Raw genomic sequence first — 21,804 nt, forward strand, 5'->3', positions numbered from 1 at the left:
GCTTCTGCACTGCAAGCGGTACCGGATCGCCAAGTCTGGGACCACCTGAACAGCTTATCCCCCCACGCCATAAGACTGCTGAACAGTTAATCAGATGGCTAACCAGACTATTGCATTGACCCTTTTTTGCACTGACTCTGCACACTCACTGGACTCTACCCACAGACTCACACATACTTACACTGACATGCCAACACACACGTACACACACACACACATACACACACAAAACATGAATATTGACATCAGACACGCACACACGTACACACTTTCACACTCTCCACTTACACTACTCCTACTCTGTTAAATATCTATCCTGATTGCCAGTCACTTTTACCACAACCTACATGTACATACTACCTCATACCCCTAAACATTTACACAGTACCGGTACTCCTTGTATATACAGTGCATTCGGAAAGTATACAGACCCCTTGACTTTTCAAAATTGTGTTACATTGCAGCCTTATTCTAAAATTGATTAGATAAAACATTTTCCCTCATCAATCTACACACAATACCCCAAAATGACGAAGCAAAAACATATCTTTATACATTTTAGCACATTTATTTAAAACAAAAAAACAGAAATACCTTATTTACATAAGTATTCAGACCTGTTTCCATTGATCATCCTTGAGATGTTTCTACAACTTGATTGGAGTTCACCTGTAGTAAATTCAATTGACATAATTTGGAAAGACACACACCTGTCTATACAAGGTCCCAGAGTTGACAGTGCATGTCAGAGCAAAAACCAAGCCATGAGGTTGAAGGAATTGTCTGTAGAGTTCTGAGATAGGATTGTGTCGAGGCACAGATCTGGAGAAGGCTACTAAAGAAATATGCAGCATTGAAGGTCCCCAACAACACAGTGGCCTCCATCATTCTTAAATAGAAGAAGTTTGGACCCACCAAGACCCTTCCTAGAGCTGGCCGCCAGGGAGGTGACCAAGAACCCGATTGTCATTCTGACAGAGCTCCAGAGTTCCTCTGTGGAGATGGGAGAACCTTCCAGAAGGACAACCATCTCTGCAGCACTCCACCAATCAGGCCTTTATGGTAGAGTGGCCAGACGGAAGCCACTCCTCAGTAAAAGGCATATGACAGCCAGCTTGGAGTTTGCCAAAAGGCACCTAAAGGACTCTCAAAGAAACAAGATTCTCTGGTCTGATGAAACCAAGATTGAACTCTTTGGCCTGAATGCCAAGCGTCACGTCTGGAGGAAACCGGGCACCATCCCGGTGAATCATGATGGTGGCAACATCATGCTTTGGGGATGTTTTTCAGCGGCAGGGAGACTAGTCAGGATCGAGGGAAAGATAAACATAGCAAAGTACATAGAGATCCTTGTTGAAAACCTGCTCTAGAGCACTCAGGATCTCAGACTGGGGCGAAGGTTCACCTTCCAACAGGACAACAACCCTAAGCACACAGCCAAGACAATGCAGGAGTGGCTTTGGGACAAGTCTCTGAATGTCCTTGAGTGGCCCAGCCAGAGCCTGGACTTGAACACGATCAAACATCTCTGAAGAGACCTAAATAGCTGTGCAGCGAGGGAGTGTTCCCCATCCAACCTGACAGAGATTGAGATGATCTGCAGAGAAGAATGTGAGAAACTTCCCAAATACAGGTGTGCCAAGTTTGTAGCGTCATACCCAAGGCTGTAATCGCTGCCAAAGATGCTTCAACAAAGTACTGAGTAAAGGGTCTTACTTGTGTTTATTAAATACTTGTGTTTACTTGTGTTTATTAAATACTTGTGTTTATTAATTGTAATACATTTGCAAAAATGTCTAAAAACCTGTTTTTACTTTGTCATTATGGGGTATTATATGTAGATTGAAGAGAACCCCCCCCCACCCCCAGATGTAATCCATTTGAATATAAAGCTGTAATGTAAGAAAAAGTGGTCTGTTACTATTTTCTATTTTTATTTGCACATTTTCATTCTTTTTTAACTGTGCATTTTTGGGAAAGGGACTACACCTGTTGTATTCGGCGCATTGTGACAAATAAAATGTGATTTGATACAACAAGTGTGTTGTTGTGTGCGTCAGTAAGTACTAGGTCTGGGATGAGGAGAGGGGGTGGGGTTTTTTGGATGCAGTCGAGCAGAGCAGAGTGGAACTAGAGAGCGCAGCGCTAACATTTGTGTACGCCACAGGAGGCCAGCAAGCACAGCACTCTTTGTTTGTGTTCTTATGAGAAACACATGGGCTTCTGGCACAATCCTCTCCTTCATTCTCTCTCTCTCTCTCTCTCTCTCTCTCTCTCTCTCTCTCTCTCTCTCTCTCTCTCTCTCTCTCTCTCTCTCTCTCTCCATCCCTTGTTTTCTGTCCTCCTCTCTAACCAGTGGTGGAAAAAGTACCCAATTGTCATACTTGAGTAAAAGTAAAGGTACCTTAATAGAAAATGACTCAAGTAAAAAATGAAAGTCACCCAGAAAAATACTACTTGAGTAAAAGTCTAAAAGTATTGTGATCGTAAATATACTTTAGTATCAAAAGTAAATGTAATTGCTAAAGTATAGTTACATTTTAAATATATACGGATAGCAGAGCTATCTCCAACACTCTGACATCATTTACAAACGAAACGTGTGTTTAGTGAGTCCGCCAGATCAGAGGCAGTAGGGATGACCAGGAATGTTCTATTGATAAGTGTGTGAATTAGACCATTTTCCTGTCTTTCTAAGCATTCAAAATGTAATGTGTGCTTTTGGGTGTCAGGGAAAATGTATGGAGTAAAAAGTACATTATTTCATTAGGAATGTAGTGAAGTAAAAGTAAACATTGCCAAAAAATATTAATCGTAAAGTACAGATACACCAAAAACGACTTAAGTATTTTTACTTATGTACTTTACACCACTGTCTCTAACTCTCTCTTCTCAATTACCTCTCTCTGTAACTCTTCCTTCTTCCAATGTCTATCTTTCTCTCCTTCTCTACTCTTTTCTCTTTCTCCTTCTCTCCGTCTCCCCCACTTTCTCTCTCTCTCTCACTCTCTCTCTCTCTCTCTCTCTCTCTCTCTCTCTCTCTCTCTCTCTCTCTCTCTCTCTATTCCCCTCGCTCTCTCTCTCTCCTCCCTCCTCTCCATGCCCCAGCCTTTCGTTAACTCTTTGCTCCATGTGTTCAGTAACACACACACACGCACACATGCACACGCACACGCACACACACACACACACGCACACACACACACTGAGGAAAACCGATTGTGTCCTCATCTTGAATGTAAGTGCTCCACTCCACTTCACTCGCTCCACGATGAAGGCAACAGGCCTTTTTCTTAATTCCCATAATCTAATTTCCAATCCTATTGCCCACCACTTTCCCTCGCTGCCCCGCGCCCTACGGGCAGCAGACACAATCCTCTTTAGCTAATCTAAGGACCCGCTGGTGCCAGGGACTCCTGCAACACTCCTTTACTCACGTTTCATTTCTCATCTGGCAAACTAGCAAGGATGCCCACACCTCCAGCCTCACCGCTCTGGTCACAATGGAGACATTCTTATTTCTTATGGACAATCAGATAAATTAATCACAGAGGGGGGGGGGGGGTTGCCAGAGAGAGTGAGGAGAAACTCCATATAGTCATATAGTGAAGTGCCTATTTTGATAGACAGTGAACCGTTGTCTCTGACTTGATTCATTTCAGACACGCACGCTCGCGCGCACCCACCACTCACAGGGAGGAATGACACGTTGGGGAAACTCCAGAGAATATTTTCCATTGAGCTGTCACCTACTATTACCTAACACTAAGGTGTAGTGTTGTCAGGCTACCAACAGGGGAGTCTGATACATTAGAACCAAACCAGAAATCAAGACCAAAACAACATGTCACACAAGCATCCACACCAGAGATGACTGTCACTAACCTTCACATGACACTAACATAGCCATAAAAAACCATTGCAAATGCGAGAGTTCCTCTCCTGTGACAATGAAAGACCTGAGCAGAGATAGAAAACCATGAAACATAAAAAGATAAAACCATTTTAAAAAATGGATTTTTATCCATCCATACTTGTCCAGAAAACAGTAGTTGTAGAATGAATGAAGACCTTCAACATACACAAACCACATAACCACAGTAACCAGAGAATACAAGCAAAACAACACCACACACAGCCTTAGTCCTCCTCTCTCCTTGTTTGTGTGCTTTGTTTTTCCCATCTCAGGGCTGAACACACCTTCTTCCCAGAAGCAGAAGGTCTGGTTAACTGTTAGCTCTCGGCTGTGTGTGTGTGTGTGTGTGTGTGTGTGTGTGTGTGTGTGTGTGTGTGTGTGTGTGTGTGTGTGTGTGTGTGTGTGTGTGTGTGTGTGTGTGTGTGTGTGTGTGTGTGTGTGTGTGTGTGTGTGTGTGTGTGTGTGTGTGTGTGTGTGTGTGTGTGCGCGCATGCGTACGGGCCTGCGTGCTTGCGTATAGCTCTCCTCTCCTCCCTCTTTCTCTCCATCTAAAATGTATCTCCTCCAGCGATTCGCCCTCCACTTGTCATCTCCCATAATTCACGCTTTTATGGCTCCTCATGAACATGTACAAAAGTAGGTAGCTAACAACTGACACAGACAGACACAAACACACACACACACACACACACACACACACACACACACACACACACACACACACACACACACACACACACACACACACACACACACACACACACACACACACACACACACACACACACACACACACACACACACACACACACACACACACACACACACAAACACACACACACACACACACACAGAATAGGCTCAAAGCCATCTGCTGTTGCCATGGTGAGCCCATGTGTTGCCTTGACGATGGCTTATTTTGCACGCTAATGGCCTGTCCTTTTTGCCAGGCAACAAATTGCCACGGTGATGCAACCGCACCTGCCTCTCCCTCGGTTACGCGTTGCCATGGAGGTGTCGCTGTTGCCGCAGCAACGGCAGCTATAATCACCAGGCAAGGGCAAACACTCAGCAGAGAGCCTCGGCCAGACCAGCTGTTCAGTACGGAGAAAGAGTGAGTGAGGGAGAGAGAGGGAGAGAGAAAGAGTGGAGGAATGCAGCTCTGTCAAGTCCAACAAGATCTCATAATTTCACTTTGAAATTAGACGTATTATGGATTAATGTCTATTTTTGACGCATTCATTCCACGTGGTTACAGAGTTCATTCCACGTGGTTACAGAGTTCATTCCACGTGGTTACAGGGTTAAAACAGAATCAACTCAAAGGTTTAAGTTTAGGTAGCATTTCCGAGTGGTTAAGGTTAGGGCTATGGTTTGGGGAAGGCTTAAAAAACTAAATAACCATCAATTATTCTCCCGGTTTGCTAGAACTTTGTGAACTGCCGTGGTGCAGTGGTCAGAGCAGCACATTTTGGGCTGAGCAGCACGCTTCGCCTCTGAGCATCATGAGTTCGCGCCAGTGCTGAGCAATAATTTTGGGGGTCAGAGCCGAGTAAGGCATATGTAGACATTCTGGGAACCTTTTCAAACATCCAAAATCAAAGCCTGGTCAGGGCCCGTGTGGAGTAGCAGTACTGCAGGGACTCTCTTCTTCTCTCCTTTTCAGTCAATGCTGGCATGCTCTAATCTGCTGTACTAACTCTTCTTGATACACACATATGTAAACAAACGCAAACTGTTTTGTGTGTGTGAGCGTGGATGCATGTGTGCATGCAATTGTGTGTTTGCTTTTGCCTGTATGTGTGCCAGCGTGCATGCATGCCAGCGTGCATTCGTGTGTTTGTTTGTGTCAGTGTGTATAACCGTGCTGAGTAAAAAGCAGTTACAAAATGCAGCATTCTGCTCTGAGCGGGGGGAGAAAGAGTGAGAGAGAGAGAGAGAGAGAGAGAGAGAGAGAGAGAGAGAGAGAGAGAGAGAGAGAGAGAGAGAGAGAGAGAGAGAAAGAGAGAGATGGAGGGAGGGAGTTCTATTACACGAAAGTGGAGAGGGATGAGCGCCCTTCTCAAATCAAACAGTAATCTGCGCCGCTCGGTCCTGTTGTCAACAAGGCAGCATGGTGCATCATCCAGAAACATACATCTCTTCTTTTCCATAAAATAGATGTTCAAACCCGTTTTCATTGGGACGGCAGAGGAAGCGTTTATGACAAAAACAATGGCGTTTGCCGGTGAAGACACGGAATCCGACTCGTCACTCCACATGCTTAATTACGTCACTTTTGTTTTGAGGCGACTTCGCCGTCGGCCAGAGCGGCTCACCTGTCTCACTCCCGGTTCAAACTGCTCCCGCCAGGGTAACAGAGAAATGAACCAGCTCATGGAAGGAGGGAAGGAAAGAGTTGGGTAAAAAGAGATGCGATAAGAGAGAGAGAGAGAGAGAGAGAGAGAGAGAGAGAGAGAGAGAGAGAGAGAGAGAGAGAGAGAGAGAGAGAGAGAGAGAGAGAGAGAGAGAGAGAGAGAGAGGAGAGAGAGAGAGAGAGAGAGAGAGAGAGAGAGAGAGAGAGAGAGAGAGAGAGAGAGAGAGAGAGAGAGAGAGAGAGAGAAGCACCCATTCATCATGCAAGAGTCAAACAAACAAGCTTACTCTTCCACACATAAACATCCACTAGTAAAACTCTCTCTCTCTCACTCTCTCTACAAAGTAAACAATTGCGACAGATGTTCAAGCAATTATTGCAGTACATGTATTCCAGTTTAAACTGCTACAGAAGGAATTTCCCACCGTGCATAACAATGGCCATGTTATTCCATTTCCTCTGTCTTTGGAAGAGTAGAGCTTATAACCTTGATAAGGTGGCCTCAAGCGTTGAAGCATTTGGGAGAACATCTCTTCTATTCTCATCCCTTCTTCTTCTTCTTCTCCCCCCCCCCCGTCTCTTTCCGTATCCCTCCCTGACCACCCATTTGTTCCACATCCTGTTAAGGATGATGGGTTTTTACAGTGAAGCCATTACTGTGTCCTGCACACTCGGCTGACTCCGCTACCCTGGGCGCTGGCCCAACACCACTCTGCTCTGTTCTTCAGTGGACTGGACACACACATCAGTGGACACACCACTGATCAGAGGAGAGCGACGGCAGGGCGTATAACACTGATCTCTCTCTCTACTGTTTGACATTATCCCTCCTATCGCTCTCCTGACTGTTTGACATGAACACTCCTCCCTCCTCTCTCTCTGGTCCGGCCTGGTGTGTCCTGAGGCAGCGTTTGCTAAGCAGTCCACGGCAGGGTGTCATGTGAGGGGAGGGAGAGACCAGGCAGGAGGTTGACACTGGGGGGTGGATCACTAGTTACCATGTCCGTCTGCCTTTTTATACTCTACTTTTGATATGCCTGGGGTGTTGTGTGTGTGTGTGTGTGTGTGTGTGTGTGTGTGTGTGTGTGTGTGTGTGTGTGTGTGTGTGTGTGTGTGTGTGTGTGTGTGTGTGTGTGTGTGTGTGTGTGTGTGTGTGTGTGTGTGTGTGTGTGTGTGTGTGTGTGTGTGTGTGTGTGTCTTACCTCTGATATGCCTGAGGAGAGGTGGGGGGAGTAGAGAAGACCTGGGCGTGAGGGTGGTAAGGTGTCTTCTTCAACGCCTGAATCAAATTCTGCCTGTACTCAGGGTCTACACACCACAAGGACCCCTTCCCAATGCTCTGTAGAGAGAGATGGGGGGGGGCGGAGAGAAAATTGTTGGAATGAACAGTTGTTTTTACAGATTCACAATAACAAGACTCTCCATTGGCGACGTGAGGTCAATAAATGATGTATTTACTTTCATAGCGCATTATTGTACAGTACATATCCACAAGAGATAACTGAGTCCCACAGACACACACACCCCCTTCCTTCCCCTCGCCTTCCCCTTCTTATCCTCTTTCCCTGATAGCCACCTGTATGTTTTTGTCACAGCATTAGCACCAGGTGAAGTAACCAGTCTCTCTTTTTGTCCTCTTTTGCGCCATCTCTCTTTCCTTTTGTTCTACGGTTGGTTAATGAGGTGCACAGAGGTCAGATGAGACCGATTCTACTCTATTTCGCTATAAGCTCTATATACCTCTGGGAGAGGTGCTTTGCCTTTGTGTGTGTGTGTGTGTGTGTGTGTGTGTGTGTGTGTGTGTGTGTGTGTGTGTGTGTGTGTGTGTGTGTGTGTGTGTGTGTGTGTGTGTGTGTGTGTGTGTGTGTGTGTGTGTGTGTGTGTGTGTGTGTGTGTGTGTGTGTGTGTGTGTGTGTGTGTGTGTGTGTGTGTGTGTGTGTGTGCGTGTGTGCGTGAGTGCGTGTGCACCTCGCCTCCAGCAGGATTTGATTATGAGAAATAAGTAAAGCGATAAACCTGCCTCTTGTAAAAACCAGGCCAGAAAGAAATAAAGAACCCGGACAAATGTGTGTGTTTTTTTAATGGTCCCCATATGACAGCATCAGCACTTTGCTACAGGGATGCGTTGAGGATTTCTAATTTCCAGTAAACATATAGTGAAGAATAGCCAATGAGAGGGACAGGTCGTCTCAAAGCAACCAGACCAGATGGGGGAAAAATTCACAATGTCAAAAGTCTGTCATTACAACAGATGACATAGTCCCCCCCCCCCGCCTGCCTGCCTGCCTGCCTGCCTGCCTGCCTGTCTGCCTGTCCTGTCTGTCTGTCTGTCTGTCTGTCTGTCTGTCTGTCTGTCTGTCTGTCTGTCTGTCTGTCTGTCTGTCTGTCTGTCTGTCTGTCTGTCTGTCTGTCTGTCTGTCTGTCTGTCTGTCTGTCTGTCTGTCTGTCTGTCTGTGTGTGTGTGTGTGTGTGTGTGTCAGAATGTGTACTGCTCTGTGTTCTAGTTAGATCAATAGTCATGACCTTGGGCTCAGTGACTTGATATCAGACAGCCGTGTGTGTGCGAGGGCAACTGAAAGAGAGATTGTGAAAGTGTGTGTACTCGGGTGTATGTGAGCTTGTGACTGACTGCCTCTGCCCCTGTCTACTGGAGCGACTAGTCTGCACAGAGGGACAGGTGATATCAGGTGCTAAATACAGAAATCTACCCTATTGATCATAAAGACAGTGCTAGGCTAGACGGATAACCGCTAATATTTACCCTTCTCTCTAGGCTCCAGGGAGCTAATCACCATTTTTTAAAGGAAGTTTAGAGTAAAGATCCAATTCCGCCAGAAACGATGCAGGCGGTAATTTTAGGTTCAGACACACACACACACACACACCTAATTATTCTGTCAGCTTTCCATCAGTGGAGCTGCTTCTTTAAGGCCATGACTCAGATTGTTACAAACTCTATCAGGCCATGAAATGCAATACTTATAAATGCTGCAGTAGAGACAGCCTGATGACGCTACCATCCTACTGACAGCTACTGTAAGTGTGTGTATGTGTGTGTGTACACTTCAGTAGCGGCAGCTGAGGGGAGGACGGCTCATGATAATGGCTGGAATGGAGTCAATGGAATGGTATCAACCACATGGAAACCATGTGTTCGATGTGTTTGATTCCATTTCAGCCATAATGCCATCGGAAAGTATTCAGACCCCTTGACTTTTTACACAGTTTTTTACTATACAGCCTTTTCCTAAAATGTATTAAATAAAACATTTTCCTCAGCAATCAACATACAATACCCCATAATGACAACGTGAAAACAGGACATTTAGATTTTTTTTTGCAAATGTATAAAACAATAACAAACAGAAATAACTTACTTACGTAAGAAATCAGACCCTTTGCTATGAGACTCAAATTTGAACTCAGGTGCATCCTGTTTTCATGGCACGCCATTTGCACACACTGTATATAGACTTTATTATTTCCATTGTGTTATTGACTGGTCGCTTGTTTATTCCATGTGTAACTCTGTGTTGTTGTTTGTGTCTCACTGCTTTATCTTGGCCAGGTTGCGGTTGTAAATGAGAACTTGTTCTCAACTAGCCTACCTGGTTAAATAAAGGTAAAATAAAACCATGGATAATGCTTGAGGTGTATACAACTTGATTGGAGTCCACCTGTGGTAAATTCTATTGTTTGGACATGATTTGGAAAGGCACACACTTGTCTATATAAGGTCCCACAGTGGACAGTGCATGTCAGATCAAAAACCAAGCCATGAGGTCCGTAGAGCTTTGAGAAAGGCTTGAGGTGAGGGACAGATCTGGGGAAGGGTACCAAAACATTTCTGCAGTATTGAAGGTCCCCAACAACACAGTGGCCTCCATCATTCTTAAATAGAAGAAGTTTGCAACCTCAAAGACTCTTCCTAGAGCTGGCCGCCCGGCCAAACTGAGTAATCGGGGGAGAAGGGCCTTGGTAAGGGAGGTGACCAAGAACCCGATGGTCACTCTGACAGAGCTCTAGAGTACTCTGTTGAGATTGGAGAACATTCCAGAAGGACAATCATATCTGCAGCGCTCCACCAATCAGGATTTTATGGTAGAGTGGCCAGACGGAAGCCACTCCTCAGTAAAAGGCACATGACAGCCCGCTTGAAGTTTGTCAAAAGGCACCCAAAGACTCAGACCATGAGAAACAAGATTCTCTACTGATGAAACCTAGATTGAACTCTTTGGCCTGAATGCCAAGCTTCACATCTGGAGGAAACCTGAAACCATCCCTACGGTAAAGCATGCTGGTGGCAGCATCATGCTGTGGGGATGTATTTCAGCGGAAGGGACTGGGAGACTAGTCAGGATTGAGGCAAAGATGAACGGAGCAAAGTACAGAGATCCTTGATGAAAACCTGCTCCAGAGCACTCAGGACCTCAGACTGGGGTGAAGGTTCACCTTCCAACAGGACAATGACCCTAAGCACACAGCCAAGACAACGCAGGAGTGGCTTCGGGACAAGTCTCTACATGTCCTTGAGTGGCGCAGCCAGACCACGGACTTGAACTCAATCGAACAACTTTGGAGAGACCTGAAAATAACTGTGCAGCGATGCTCCCCATCCAACCTGACAGATCTTGAGAAGATCTGCAGATAATAATGGGAGAAACTCCCCAAATACAGGTGTGCCAAGCTTGTAGCATCTTACCCAAGAAGACCCGAGGCTGTAATCGCTGCCAAAGGTGCTTTAACAAAGTACTGAGTAAAGGGTCTAAATACCTGTTTTTGCTTTGTCATTAAGGGGTATTGTGCGTAGATTGATGAGGGAAAAAACGATTTAATCAATTTTAGAATATGGCTGTAACGTAACAAAAAGTGGAAATAGTCAAGGGGTCTGAATATTTTCCGAATGCACTGTATAATTACAAAAACAACAAACATGAAACAAGACAGTGTAACAGTGGCGAGATAGCTTGAGAACAGGAAACAATACCGACTGAAAAATGAACATAAGGGAGGGACATATAAAGGGAAGGTAATGGAGTCCAGGTGTGAATCATGATGATCTGCAGGTGCGTAATAAAGGATGCCAGGTGTACGTAATGATGAATCCCAGGACCGGTGGTTAGTATAGGGAAGTACCCCCCCTGACATGCTGCAACCAGTGGGGGGGGACCCCGATGACGAGAAGCGGGTCGGTCCAGGCGGCGAAGGTGGAAATCACGGATCATGTTGGAATCCAAAATGTTCTCCACCGGAACCCAACACTGCTCCTCTGGGCCATACCCCTCCCAGTCTACCAGATACTGGAGTCGACCCCCACAACTTCATGAGTCCAGTACGGATCTGACAGCATATGCCGGACTCCCCTCGACAAACAGGGGAGGTGGTGGGGTGTCATAGGGGACAGCATCAGCTAGGGAACCAGGAACCACCAGATAGTTAAGATAGCGACTGGGCAACTGTAACCTATACATCACCTCGTTGACCCTTGAACGGCCCCACAAACCTGGGGCTCAGTTTCTTGCAGGGCAGGCAGAGTGGAATGTTCCTGGTAGAGAACCAGACGTGATCCCCAGGGTGGAACACAGGGGTCTCACTGAGGTGGCGGTCTGCCTGTTCCTTTTGACGAAGGACGGCACAATGGAGTCTCTCATCAATCGCAGGAGCTTCGGTCTGGCCTGGGGTCTATGGGGCCAGGGACGGCTGAAAACCCAGAACAAATGGGTAGGGGGTCAACCCAGTAGAGGATAGATGCAGCAAGTTCTGGGCATAGTATTCCCATGGAAGGAATCGTACCCTGCCGGTCCTGACAGTGACTCCTCAGGAACCTCCCAAGCTCCTTGTTCATCCTCTACACCTGCCCATTGGACTGAGGCCGGTACCCAGAAGTGAGGCTGACCGTGACCCCGAGCTTCTCCATGAATGCCCCTGGTCTCCCCACGGTCTGAGACTATGTTCTCCGCAAGGCCATAATGCCAAAAGACCTGCTGGAGAGTGCCTCAGCAACCTGGAGAGCAGCGGGGAGACCAGGAAGAGGGATTAAACGACATGACTTGGAGAATCTATCCACTACCACCAGAATGGTGGTGAAACCGTCAGAGGGGAGATCTGTTACAAAGTCAATGGATAGATGAGACCAGGGTCGCTGAGGCACGGGAAGTGGCAGGAGCTTCCCTGCTGGTGCATTCCAGGGGGACTTGGTTTGAGCACATACGGAACAGGAGTAGACATAACAAGTTACATCCTACGCCAAGGTGGGTCACCAGTACTTCTCAGCGATGGTGTTGATAGCGTAAGAAATACCTGGATGTCCAGCGACAAAAGCCCAGGTCAGCAGCCGATCCGTTATCCCTGTGGGAACATAGATGCGCTCAGGAGGACAGTTCAGGGGTGTGGGCTCCCTCTCTGAAGCCTGGTGGATGTCCACATCCTCGTCCCAGTCCACTGAAGCTACAACTTTGGAGGATGGTATTATAGGGGCACTCTGGACAGGACCCTCTCCCGAATCATAGATATGGGACAGGGCATCGGCCTTGATGTTCTTCGAACCTGGGCGGTAGGTTAGCGTGAAGTCGAACCTGACGAAGAATAGTGCCCACCTGGCTTGGCGCGGATTGAGTCTCCTCGCTGTCAGTGTGTACTCCAGCTTCCGATGGTCAGTGAGAAGGACAAAGGTTCCTTGGCGCCCTCCAGCCAGTGTCTCTACTTCTCTAATGACAACTTCACCACCAAGAACTCACGATCGACCGGCATCGTGTTTCCTCTCTGCGGGGGACAGTTTCTTAGAGAAGAATGCACATGGATACAATTTCAATGGGTTATCCTGTCGTTGAGACAAAACTGCCCCCACGCCCACCTCTTGATGTGTCCACCTCAACCACAAAGGATAACATAGGATCTGGGTGTTTGAGGCGGAGGTGGAATGTCCCTTGAGGAGACAAAAGGCCTTGTCGGCTGCTGGGCTCCACACCAACCTACGAGGCCCACCCGTGAGGAGAGAGGTGAGAGGGATGGCGATAGAGCTGAAGTTCCTGACGAACAGGCGGTAGGAGTTGGCAAACCCCAAAAACGGTTGTAACCCCTTTATGGTGGTTGATGACTGGCCATGACCTAACCGCATCTACTTTCTTGTCATCCATCCTTACTCCCTGCGGGCTGATTTGGTACCCTATGAAGGAGACAGCCTTCTGGTAGAATTGGCACTTCTCAGCCTTGACAAACATGTTAGTAGCCAGGAGGTGTTCCAGGGCTGCTCAAACGTGAATGTGATCCTCCAGGGTAGCCGAGTAGACCAGGATGTCATCGTTATACATGACCACCTGGCGTCCGAGCATGTCCCTGAACACCTCATTCACGAATGCCTGGAACACTGAGGGAGCATTGGCTAAGTCAAATGGCATCATCAAGTACTCGTAGTGGCTAAACTTTGTGCTGAATGCCGTCTTCCACTCATCCCCCTCCTGGATGCGGATGAGATTGTAAGCACTCCGCAGGTCCAGTTTGGTGAAGAACCAGCACCAGAGGGACAGGGTACCGATACTTTGTGGTAAGTTCATTGAGCCGTCTGTAGTCAGTGCATGAGCATAACACTCTGTCCTTCTTGTCCACAAAGAAGAAAACAGCCGACGCAGGGGCAGTGGATGTACAGATGAAACCTTGTTGGAGCGCCTCTTGGATCCTCCATGGCCTGGGTCTCAGCCACAGACAGAGGGTAGATGCTTCTGCGTGGAGGTATTGCACCGGCAAGCAGTTCGATGGCACAGTCCCAGGGGCGACGAGGAGGGAGACAGGTAGCGCGGGTCTTGGAGAATACTTCTCGGAGGTCCTGGTATACCTCTGGGATGTTGGGCTGAAGGGAAATCACAGGAATCTCAACCGACATGGAACCACAGGGGACAGGGAAGCAGGTCCTCCGGCATTCAGGTGACCAGTCTGTGATTCTCATACTTGTCCATGAAATTATAGGGTTTTGGCATTGAAGCCAAGGGAGGCCGAGGATGATCTTGTGAACTGGTGATGAAGAAGGGGATCTTTTCCTGATTAATGGACTCCACGGTGAGGGTGAGTTGTCATTGCTGGTCATTTATGAACATTTGAACATCTTGGCCACGTTCTGTTATAATCTCCACCCGGCACAGCCAGAAGAGGACTGGCCACCCCACATATGCTCTCTCTAATTCTCTCTTTCTTTCTCTCTCTCGGAGGACCTGAGCCCTAGGACCGTGCCCCAGGACTACCTGACATGATGGCTCCTTGCTGTCCCCAGTCCACCTGACTGTGCTGCTGCTCCAGTTTCAACTGTTCTGCCTTATTATTATTCGACCATGCTGGTCATTTATGAACATTTGAACATCTTGGTCATGTTCTGTTATAATCTCTACCCGGCACAGCCAGAAGAGGACTGGCCACCCCACATAGCCTGGTTCCTCTCTAGGTTTCTTCCTAGGTTTTGGCCTTTCTAGGGAGTTTTTCCTAGCCACCGTGCTTTTACACCTGCATTGTTTGCTGTTTGGGGTTTTAGGCTGGGTTTCTGTACAGCACTTTGAGATATCAGCTGATGTACGAAGGGCTATATAAATTTGTTTTGATTTGATTTGCTTTGATTTGATTTGAGTGAAGTGGGTGACCGTCCTGGATCCTAGAGGACAACTATCCAGGGCTTGAATCAGGAAAGGAGATGAGAGCGGGTATGAGTTGATGTTAAGAGAGGAGGCAAGGTCTGGTCAATAAAGTTCCCAGCGACACCGGGATCCACTACCACTGCTGACACAGAACATGAGGGACAGTCAGCTAGTGTAATGGACACCAACAAGGGCCTAGTAGACAGTGATGAAGATGGAATACTCACACCTGACCTAGGCGCTGGAGTCTCACGTGACCGTCCCTTTGCTCCTGTGGATCCCGGATTTGTACATGCCAGACAACTCTGGAGCTCATGCCCTCCTTGCCCAGCTCTATCCGTCTGACGCTCCGCCACGGAGAGACGAGTGACCCCTACCTCCATGAGTTCCCAAGTGTTCACTGAGGGAGAGAAATGATGAGGCGCTCCCGAAGTAGCTTATCCAGACAGATAGCCATCGCAATGAGTGCATCCAAGGTGAGGTTTTTGTCTCGACAGGCCAGTTCCATCTGGACCCCTTCACACAAACCTCTTCTAAATAGCGTGCGAAGCGGCGGCTCATTATATCCACTGGATGCTGCTATAGTCCGAAAGGTGAGCGCGTACTCAGCAGCCGTCTGGCTCCCCTGCCGTAATTGCAGTAGCCGCTCACCTCCCTTCTCTGCCCGCCGGGGGATTTATCAAAATACATTTAAACAAACAGATCCATGAACCCCTCATAAGAATCCAGCTCCTCCTCTCCTCTCTCCCGGACGGCCGTAGCCTATTCCAATGCTAGCCCAGTCAGCAGAGAAATTACCGGGGTAAACTCTCGTGGTGGGAGCTCCCCTCTTATGTGAATAATAGAGGGAGCACTGAAGTAGAAAGCCACGGCATTTGGATGGTGTACCGTCATATTTATCTGCGAGGGATAAATGGGTATCGGTGACTTGAGCGGGTTGATGAATGGGCTGATGTACTGGCTCACTGGGTCGACTGGTTGTAGAGTATCCTCCGCTAGATGAAGGCAATGCCTCCCGGGTGTGTTTGAGATTTTGCACACTGCGAAAAACCTCCTCCATAGCCAATCCCAGTTGTGCCAGCTGGTCAGGGTGTTGATGTAAAAGATTACCCTGTTCATTGACCGTCTGAGAGAGATTCAAATTTTCTGCTGCTTCCATGGGTTGAGTCGGTATTCTGTAATGATTACGCTGTGAGTCGAGAAGAAGGTGAAACGTTTACTAAAACAAGAAACAAGACAGTGTAACAGTGACGAGATAGCTTGTGAACAGGAAACAATACCGACCGCGGAATGAACATGTAAAGGGGAGGTAATGGAGTCCAGATATGAATCATGATGATCTGCAGGTGCGTAATGAAGGATGCCAGGTGTGTGTTATGATGAAATCTAGGACAGGAGGTTAGTATTTCGGCGTCGTCGTGTGCCGATGGGGAGGAGCAGCCATAGATGTGACAATTAGGCTATTTCAACCACACCCATTGCTGACAGGTGTATACAATCGAGCACACAGCCATGCAATCTCCATAGACAAACATTGGCAGTAGAATGGCCTTACTGAAGAGCTCAGTGACTTTCAACGTGGCACCATCCTAGGATGCCACCTTTCCAACTAGTCAGTTTGTCAAAATCTGCCCTTCTAGAGCTGCCCCGGTCAACTGTAAGTGCTTCTATTGTGAAGTGGAAACGTCTAGGAGCAACGGCTCAGCTGCGAAGTGGTAGGCCACACGAGCTCTCAGAACGGGACAGCCGAGTGCTGAAGCGCGTAGCACTTAAAAATCATCTATGCTCGGTTGAAACACTCACTACCAAGTTCCAAACTGCCTCTGGAAGCAACATGAGCACAATTACGTTTCATCGGGGGCTTCATGAAGTGGGTTTTCATGGCCGAGCAGCCACACGCAAGCCTAAAATCACCATGCGCAATGCCAAGCGTCAGCTGGAGTGGTGTAGAGCTTGCCGCCACTGGAGCAGTGGAAACGCTTTCTCTGGATTGATGCATCACACTTCACCATCTGGCAGTCCAACGGACAAATCTGGGTTTTGCGGATGCCAGGAGACCGATACCTGCCCGAATGCATAGTGCCAACTGTAATGTTTGGTGGAGGAGGAATAATAGTCTGGGGCTGTCTTTCCATGTTTCGGGCTAGGCCTCTTAGTTACAGGGGAAATCTTAACGCTACAGCATACAATGACATTCTAGACGTTTATGTGCCTCCAACAGTTTGGGGCAGGCCCTTTCGTGTTTCAGCATGACAATGCCCACGTGCACAAAGTGAGGTCCATACAGAAATTATTTTTTACGATCGGGGGTGGAAAAACATGACTGGCCAGAGCCCTGACCTTTGGGATGAATTGGAAGGCCAATTGCGAGCCAGGCCTAATCGCCCAACATTAGTGCCTGACCTCACTAATGCTTTTGTGGCTGAATTGAAGCAAGTCCCCGCAGCAATGTTTCAACATCTAGTGGGAAGCCTTCCCAGAATACTGGAGGCTGTTATAGCAGTAAAGTGGGAACCGACTCCATATTAATGTCCATGATTTTGGAATGAGATGTTTGATGAGTAGGTGTCCACATACTTTTGGTAAGTAAGTGTACATCAGAGCATAAACCATACAAACAAAGCCAAACAAACACAAAACATTTCTCATTTCAAACCAACATATTTTCTACCCTACTGTAATTATCAGAAAGCCCAGGTTTGTGTCTGAATGTGAAATAAGTTATTGTGCTACCTTTAAACAAAGATAATCGACTCTAATTACCAGCCAGTAATTAATCGCAGGAGAGGTGGGGCATTGAGAGAAAGCTAGTGTGATGGCAGGTTTTAATGCCTATTTCACACAGGGTCATTAATTTAGTGACAGCTTGAGGTGGAAATATGTTTATTGTCTGATGCTTAAATGAAAAGCTACCACAATGTAATATCAATCAGGTCTACCAGGAAGTTATGCACAAGACATAAAGGCACAAACGTGTGTGTGTGTGTGTGTTTCCTCTTGAGTTGTGGGATTATTTCTATCCGTCTCTCAGAGAGAAAAGGGGCTGTGCCAGCTGGAATTCCAAACGTTCAGTAATCAGGAAAGAATCGATGGGCTTTAGAGCACTTTCCCTCGCATTTCTTTCCCTCACACAACTCTCTGCTCTGAGACAGTACACTCAATACAACCCCCATCAGAGGGAAAAAACCGAGAGAGAGAGAGACAGAGAGAGAGAGAGAGAGAGAGAGAGAGAGAGAGAGAGAGAGAGAGAGAGAGAGAGAGAGAGAGAGAGAGAGGAGAGAAAAAAGAAAGAGGTAGAGAGACAGTTGAGGGGGGAGTGGGGAAAAGGAGAGGAGAGAGGAGAGAGAAAGAGAAAGAGGGAGAGCCAATGAGAGAGAGGTGTGAGGGAGAGTGGAGAAAGACGAAGTGGGGCTTGGTTGCATTACAGTGGTCGTCCCCTTCTGAGAGAGAAAGAAAGGAGGGAGACTGAGAGACAGAGAAATGAATGGAGGATGTAGGGAGGAGGGGGAAGAGGTTGGATTACAGTGGTATCCTAGGCAACAGGCGTGCTGCGCGGAGTGTGTGGTGTTTGTGTGTGTGCCTGTGTGTGTGTGTGTGTGTGAAAGCGGGTGTTTGATGGCTCTGGCAGAAGGCTCTTGCGCCCTCTCTCCCTCTATTTCCCTCCCTCTCTCGCTCTGATGATTCATCCCTCCATCTCACAGCCCATCCAGTTAATCCTATCAGCCCCCCGCGCTAAATAACACAGCCCTCTATTATCATCCTCCTCCTCCTACCCCTGAATTCCTTCTTTTCTCACTCAAAAAAAGCACAGCTCACTATCATTTTCCTCCTCTCTTACTCTATTCCTTTCACCATCCTCTCTTACTCCTGCTTCTCCATCCCTCTCTCCTCTCCTCCTCCCTCCCCGATTCCATTTATTCCGTTCTCACACTTAAAAAACACAGTCCTGAGCCCACTATCATCCTCTCCTCACCCTCATCCATCCCTCCACCTCCTCCTCCTGCCATCCCGTCATCTCTCTGTCCTCCACTGTGAATGGTGGATCTGTGAGGAACAACATTGGGAACAACACTGTCCTCACCCTGACCTGGACCAAGGGATTTAGGTAGCCTAGTGGTTAGAGCAGCGATCCCTAAAATATTGGTTGCGACCCTGTTAATGTGGGTCGCAACGTAAATGTCTAATTATTTCACGAATTACTGGAATTGATTTGGCCAAGTGCAACTGCGCTCTCGGCTCACTGCGCTCTCGGCTTATCAGCGGTCTCGGTTTATCGGCGGTCTCGGATTATCAGCGGTCTCGGATTATCAGCGGTCTCGGATTATCAGCGGTCTCGGATTATCAGCGGTCTCGGATGATCAGCGGTCTCGGATTATCAGCGGTCTCTGCTTATCAGCGGTCTCTGCTTATCAGCGGTATCAGCTTATCAGCGGTCTCTGCTTATCAGCGGTCTCGGCTTATCAGCGGTCTCGGTTTATCAGCGGCCTCGGTTTATCAGCGGTCTCTGCTTATCGGTGGTCTCTGCTTATCAGCGGTCTCGTTTTATCAGCGGTCTCGGATTATCAGCGGTCTCGGATTATCAGCGGTCTCTGCTTATCAGCGGACTCGGATTATCAGCGGACTCGGATTATCAGCGGTCTCGGATTATCAGCGGTCTCGGATTATCAGCGGTCTCTGCTCAGTTTGACAGCAGCGCGAGTGGGAGAGGTAGAGGTAGAGGGAGATGCCCATGTGCTTCGCTGTTTACTGGATTTTTTTCCCCGCAGTTGTGTTGAAGATCACTCCGCGAGCCACACGCTGCAGTGCTGTCGTTCAAGCCACTGACCTGTTATTCCCGCTCGCCTTCACTCACCGCGGTCACGAAATGGACTCCTGCTAGCCACAAGTTCTTACTGAGCTCAATCGTCATGAAACGCAAATAAAGTGATGACTTCTTGTTTCTTTCATACAAACTTTGAGAAATAATGAAGAGCGCCCACAATGTGTTTTGTGCGGGGAAGTGCTTAGTCATGAGTCTCTCGAAACGAACAAATTAATAAAACGACACGTCCTGACCAAACATCCACAGCGTGACGGTAAACCCAGAGAGTTATTTCAGAACAGGGCAGAATGCTTCAGGAAACAGTGCTTCAGGAAACAGTGCTTCGAAAGTGGAAAAGTAAGTCAACTAGCAAGGCATTGTTGTAATTTTATAACAGGTGATGATAAGCAGAAATAAGGGAGTACTACCTCTCATAGTAGTAGATTTGAGTTTCTCTTTCAAACAATCCCCTGGCCTTGTAACGTTACACAGCTAATAGCTAACGTTAGCCAAAGCAAGCTAATTAGCAAACCTAAGAAACAGTTCAGATGAAGATGAAAAATGATCAGGCCTACTTTACTGTAGAAATTATTGTTGAAAACAAGTTTAGGTTGGAACTGTTGCTGTTACAAGTAATCATTTTTATTCTGAACTGGAATAAACTGATTGAAGCAATATGCTATATTGAGACAAACACACAGTTCTGGGTTGCTCATCAACAGCAGGAAGCGGTCTCCTGCCTGACTGAGAAAGCAGTAGATGTTCTGGTCCAGTTTGGCACCACATAACCTATGCAAGTCAGGCTTCTGACAGAATAGACATGCTCGTTGAAAACTTCAACTTCAAACTTCAACACCTCTCATTAGGACTACCTGGTTAAATAAAGGTGAAATAAATCAAACAATAAAAAGGACTTTCTTCAACACAACTGTGTGTTCTGTGTTCGGTGATCAATCAGTTTATTCCAGTTCAGAATTTAAAAAATGTGTATTTTAACAGCAACAGTTCCAACCTAGAAAGGTGTGTAAGAGTGTTTTTAATGGGGAAAAATAAACATGAACATGTATTTATGGGTATTTCATTATTTGAATTTGTCTATATTGCATTTCTTTTTAATGGCACAAGGGCAATGAAATTCCGTATAGTTTTTCTAAGGTTGGGTTCCAGGAAAACATAGAATTTCTCATTTAGGTCTCAGGCTGAAAAATGTTTAAGAACCCCTGGGTTAGAGCATTGGGCCAGTAACCGAAAGGTTGCTAGATCGAGTCCACGAGCTGACACGGTACAAATCTGTCGATCTGCCCCTGAACAAGGCAGTTAACCCGCTGTTCCTAGGCTGTCATTGAAAATAAGAATTTGTTCTTAACTGACTTGCCTAGCTAAATAAAGGTGAAATACATTTATGGAGCACTGACAACTCTCTATATTTAAATTCATTAATTACAGCCTTTATTTTCCTCCATTTCACACAGTGGAACAAAAGTGTGTGTGTGTGTGAGAGAGAGAGAGAGAGAGAGAGAGAGAGAGAGAGAGAGAGAGAGAGAGAGAGAGAGAGAGAGAGAGAGAGAGAGAGAGAGAGAGAGAGAGAGAGAGAGAGAGAGAGAGAGAGAGAGAGAGAGAGAGAGAGAGAGAGAGAGAACGTCAATGGAGAAAAAAATGCAGACAGCTCAACTAACTTCACACCCCATCCAGAATAATCTGCACAAATAGCTCGCCCCAAACAGCATCTCTCCAAGCCTCTATCAAATTGTACATGGTTAGTGCGTCTTACAGCGTTAGTCACGCAATGCACTTTCCAAAAGTGTCATTAAGTCCGGGATCTTAAGCACTTACAAATTCGTAACATATTGTACGATTTATCTTTTTGCAGGACGTAACATATTGTACGATTTATCTTTTTGCAGGACGTAACATATTGTACGATTTATCTTTTTGCAGGACGTAACATATTGTACGATTTATCTTTTTGCAGGATGTAACATATTGTACGATTTATCTTTTTGCAGGCATTAACATATTGTACGATTTATCTTTTTGCAGGACGTAACAGATTGTACGATTTATCTTTTTGCAGGACGTAACATATTGTACGATTTATCTTTTTGCAGGACGT

At 46.8% G+C, this 21,804-nt stretch overlaps 1 protein-coding gene across 4 annotated transcripts in view; it reads right to left on the reverse strand.

Annotated features, from left to right (window-relative positions):
- foxn3 (forkhead box N3) overlaps nucleotides 1–21,804 on the reverse strand; it is a 115,666-nt gene that overhangs the window by 45,586 nt on the left and 48,276 nt on the right. For all 4 annotated transcript variants that reach the window (XM_046308100.1, XM_046308103.1, XM_046308102.1 and 1 more), the window contains exon 3: nucleotides 7,475–7,611. In XM_046308100.1, coding sequence (XP_046164056.1) covers nucleotides 7,475–7,611 — 137 coding nt within the window. The remainder of the gene's footprint in view (nucleotides 1–7,474; nucleotides 7,612–21,804) is intronic.

The sequence above is a fragment of the Oncorhynchus gorbuscha genome, linkage group LG17, assembly GCF_021184085.1.
Source record: "Oncorhynchus gorbuscha isolate QuinsamMale2020 ecotype Even-year linkage group LG17, OgorEven_v1.0, whole genome shotgun sequence".
Classification (NCBI taxonomy): Eukaryota; Metazoa; Chordata; class Actinopteri; order Salmoniformes; family Salmonidae; genus Oncorhynchus; species Oncorhynchus gorbuscha.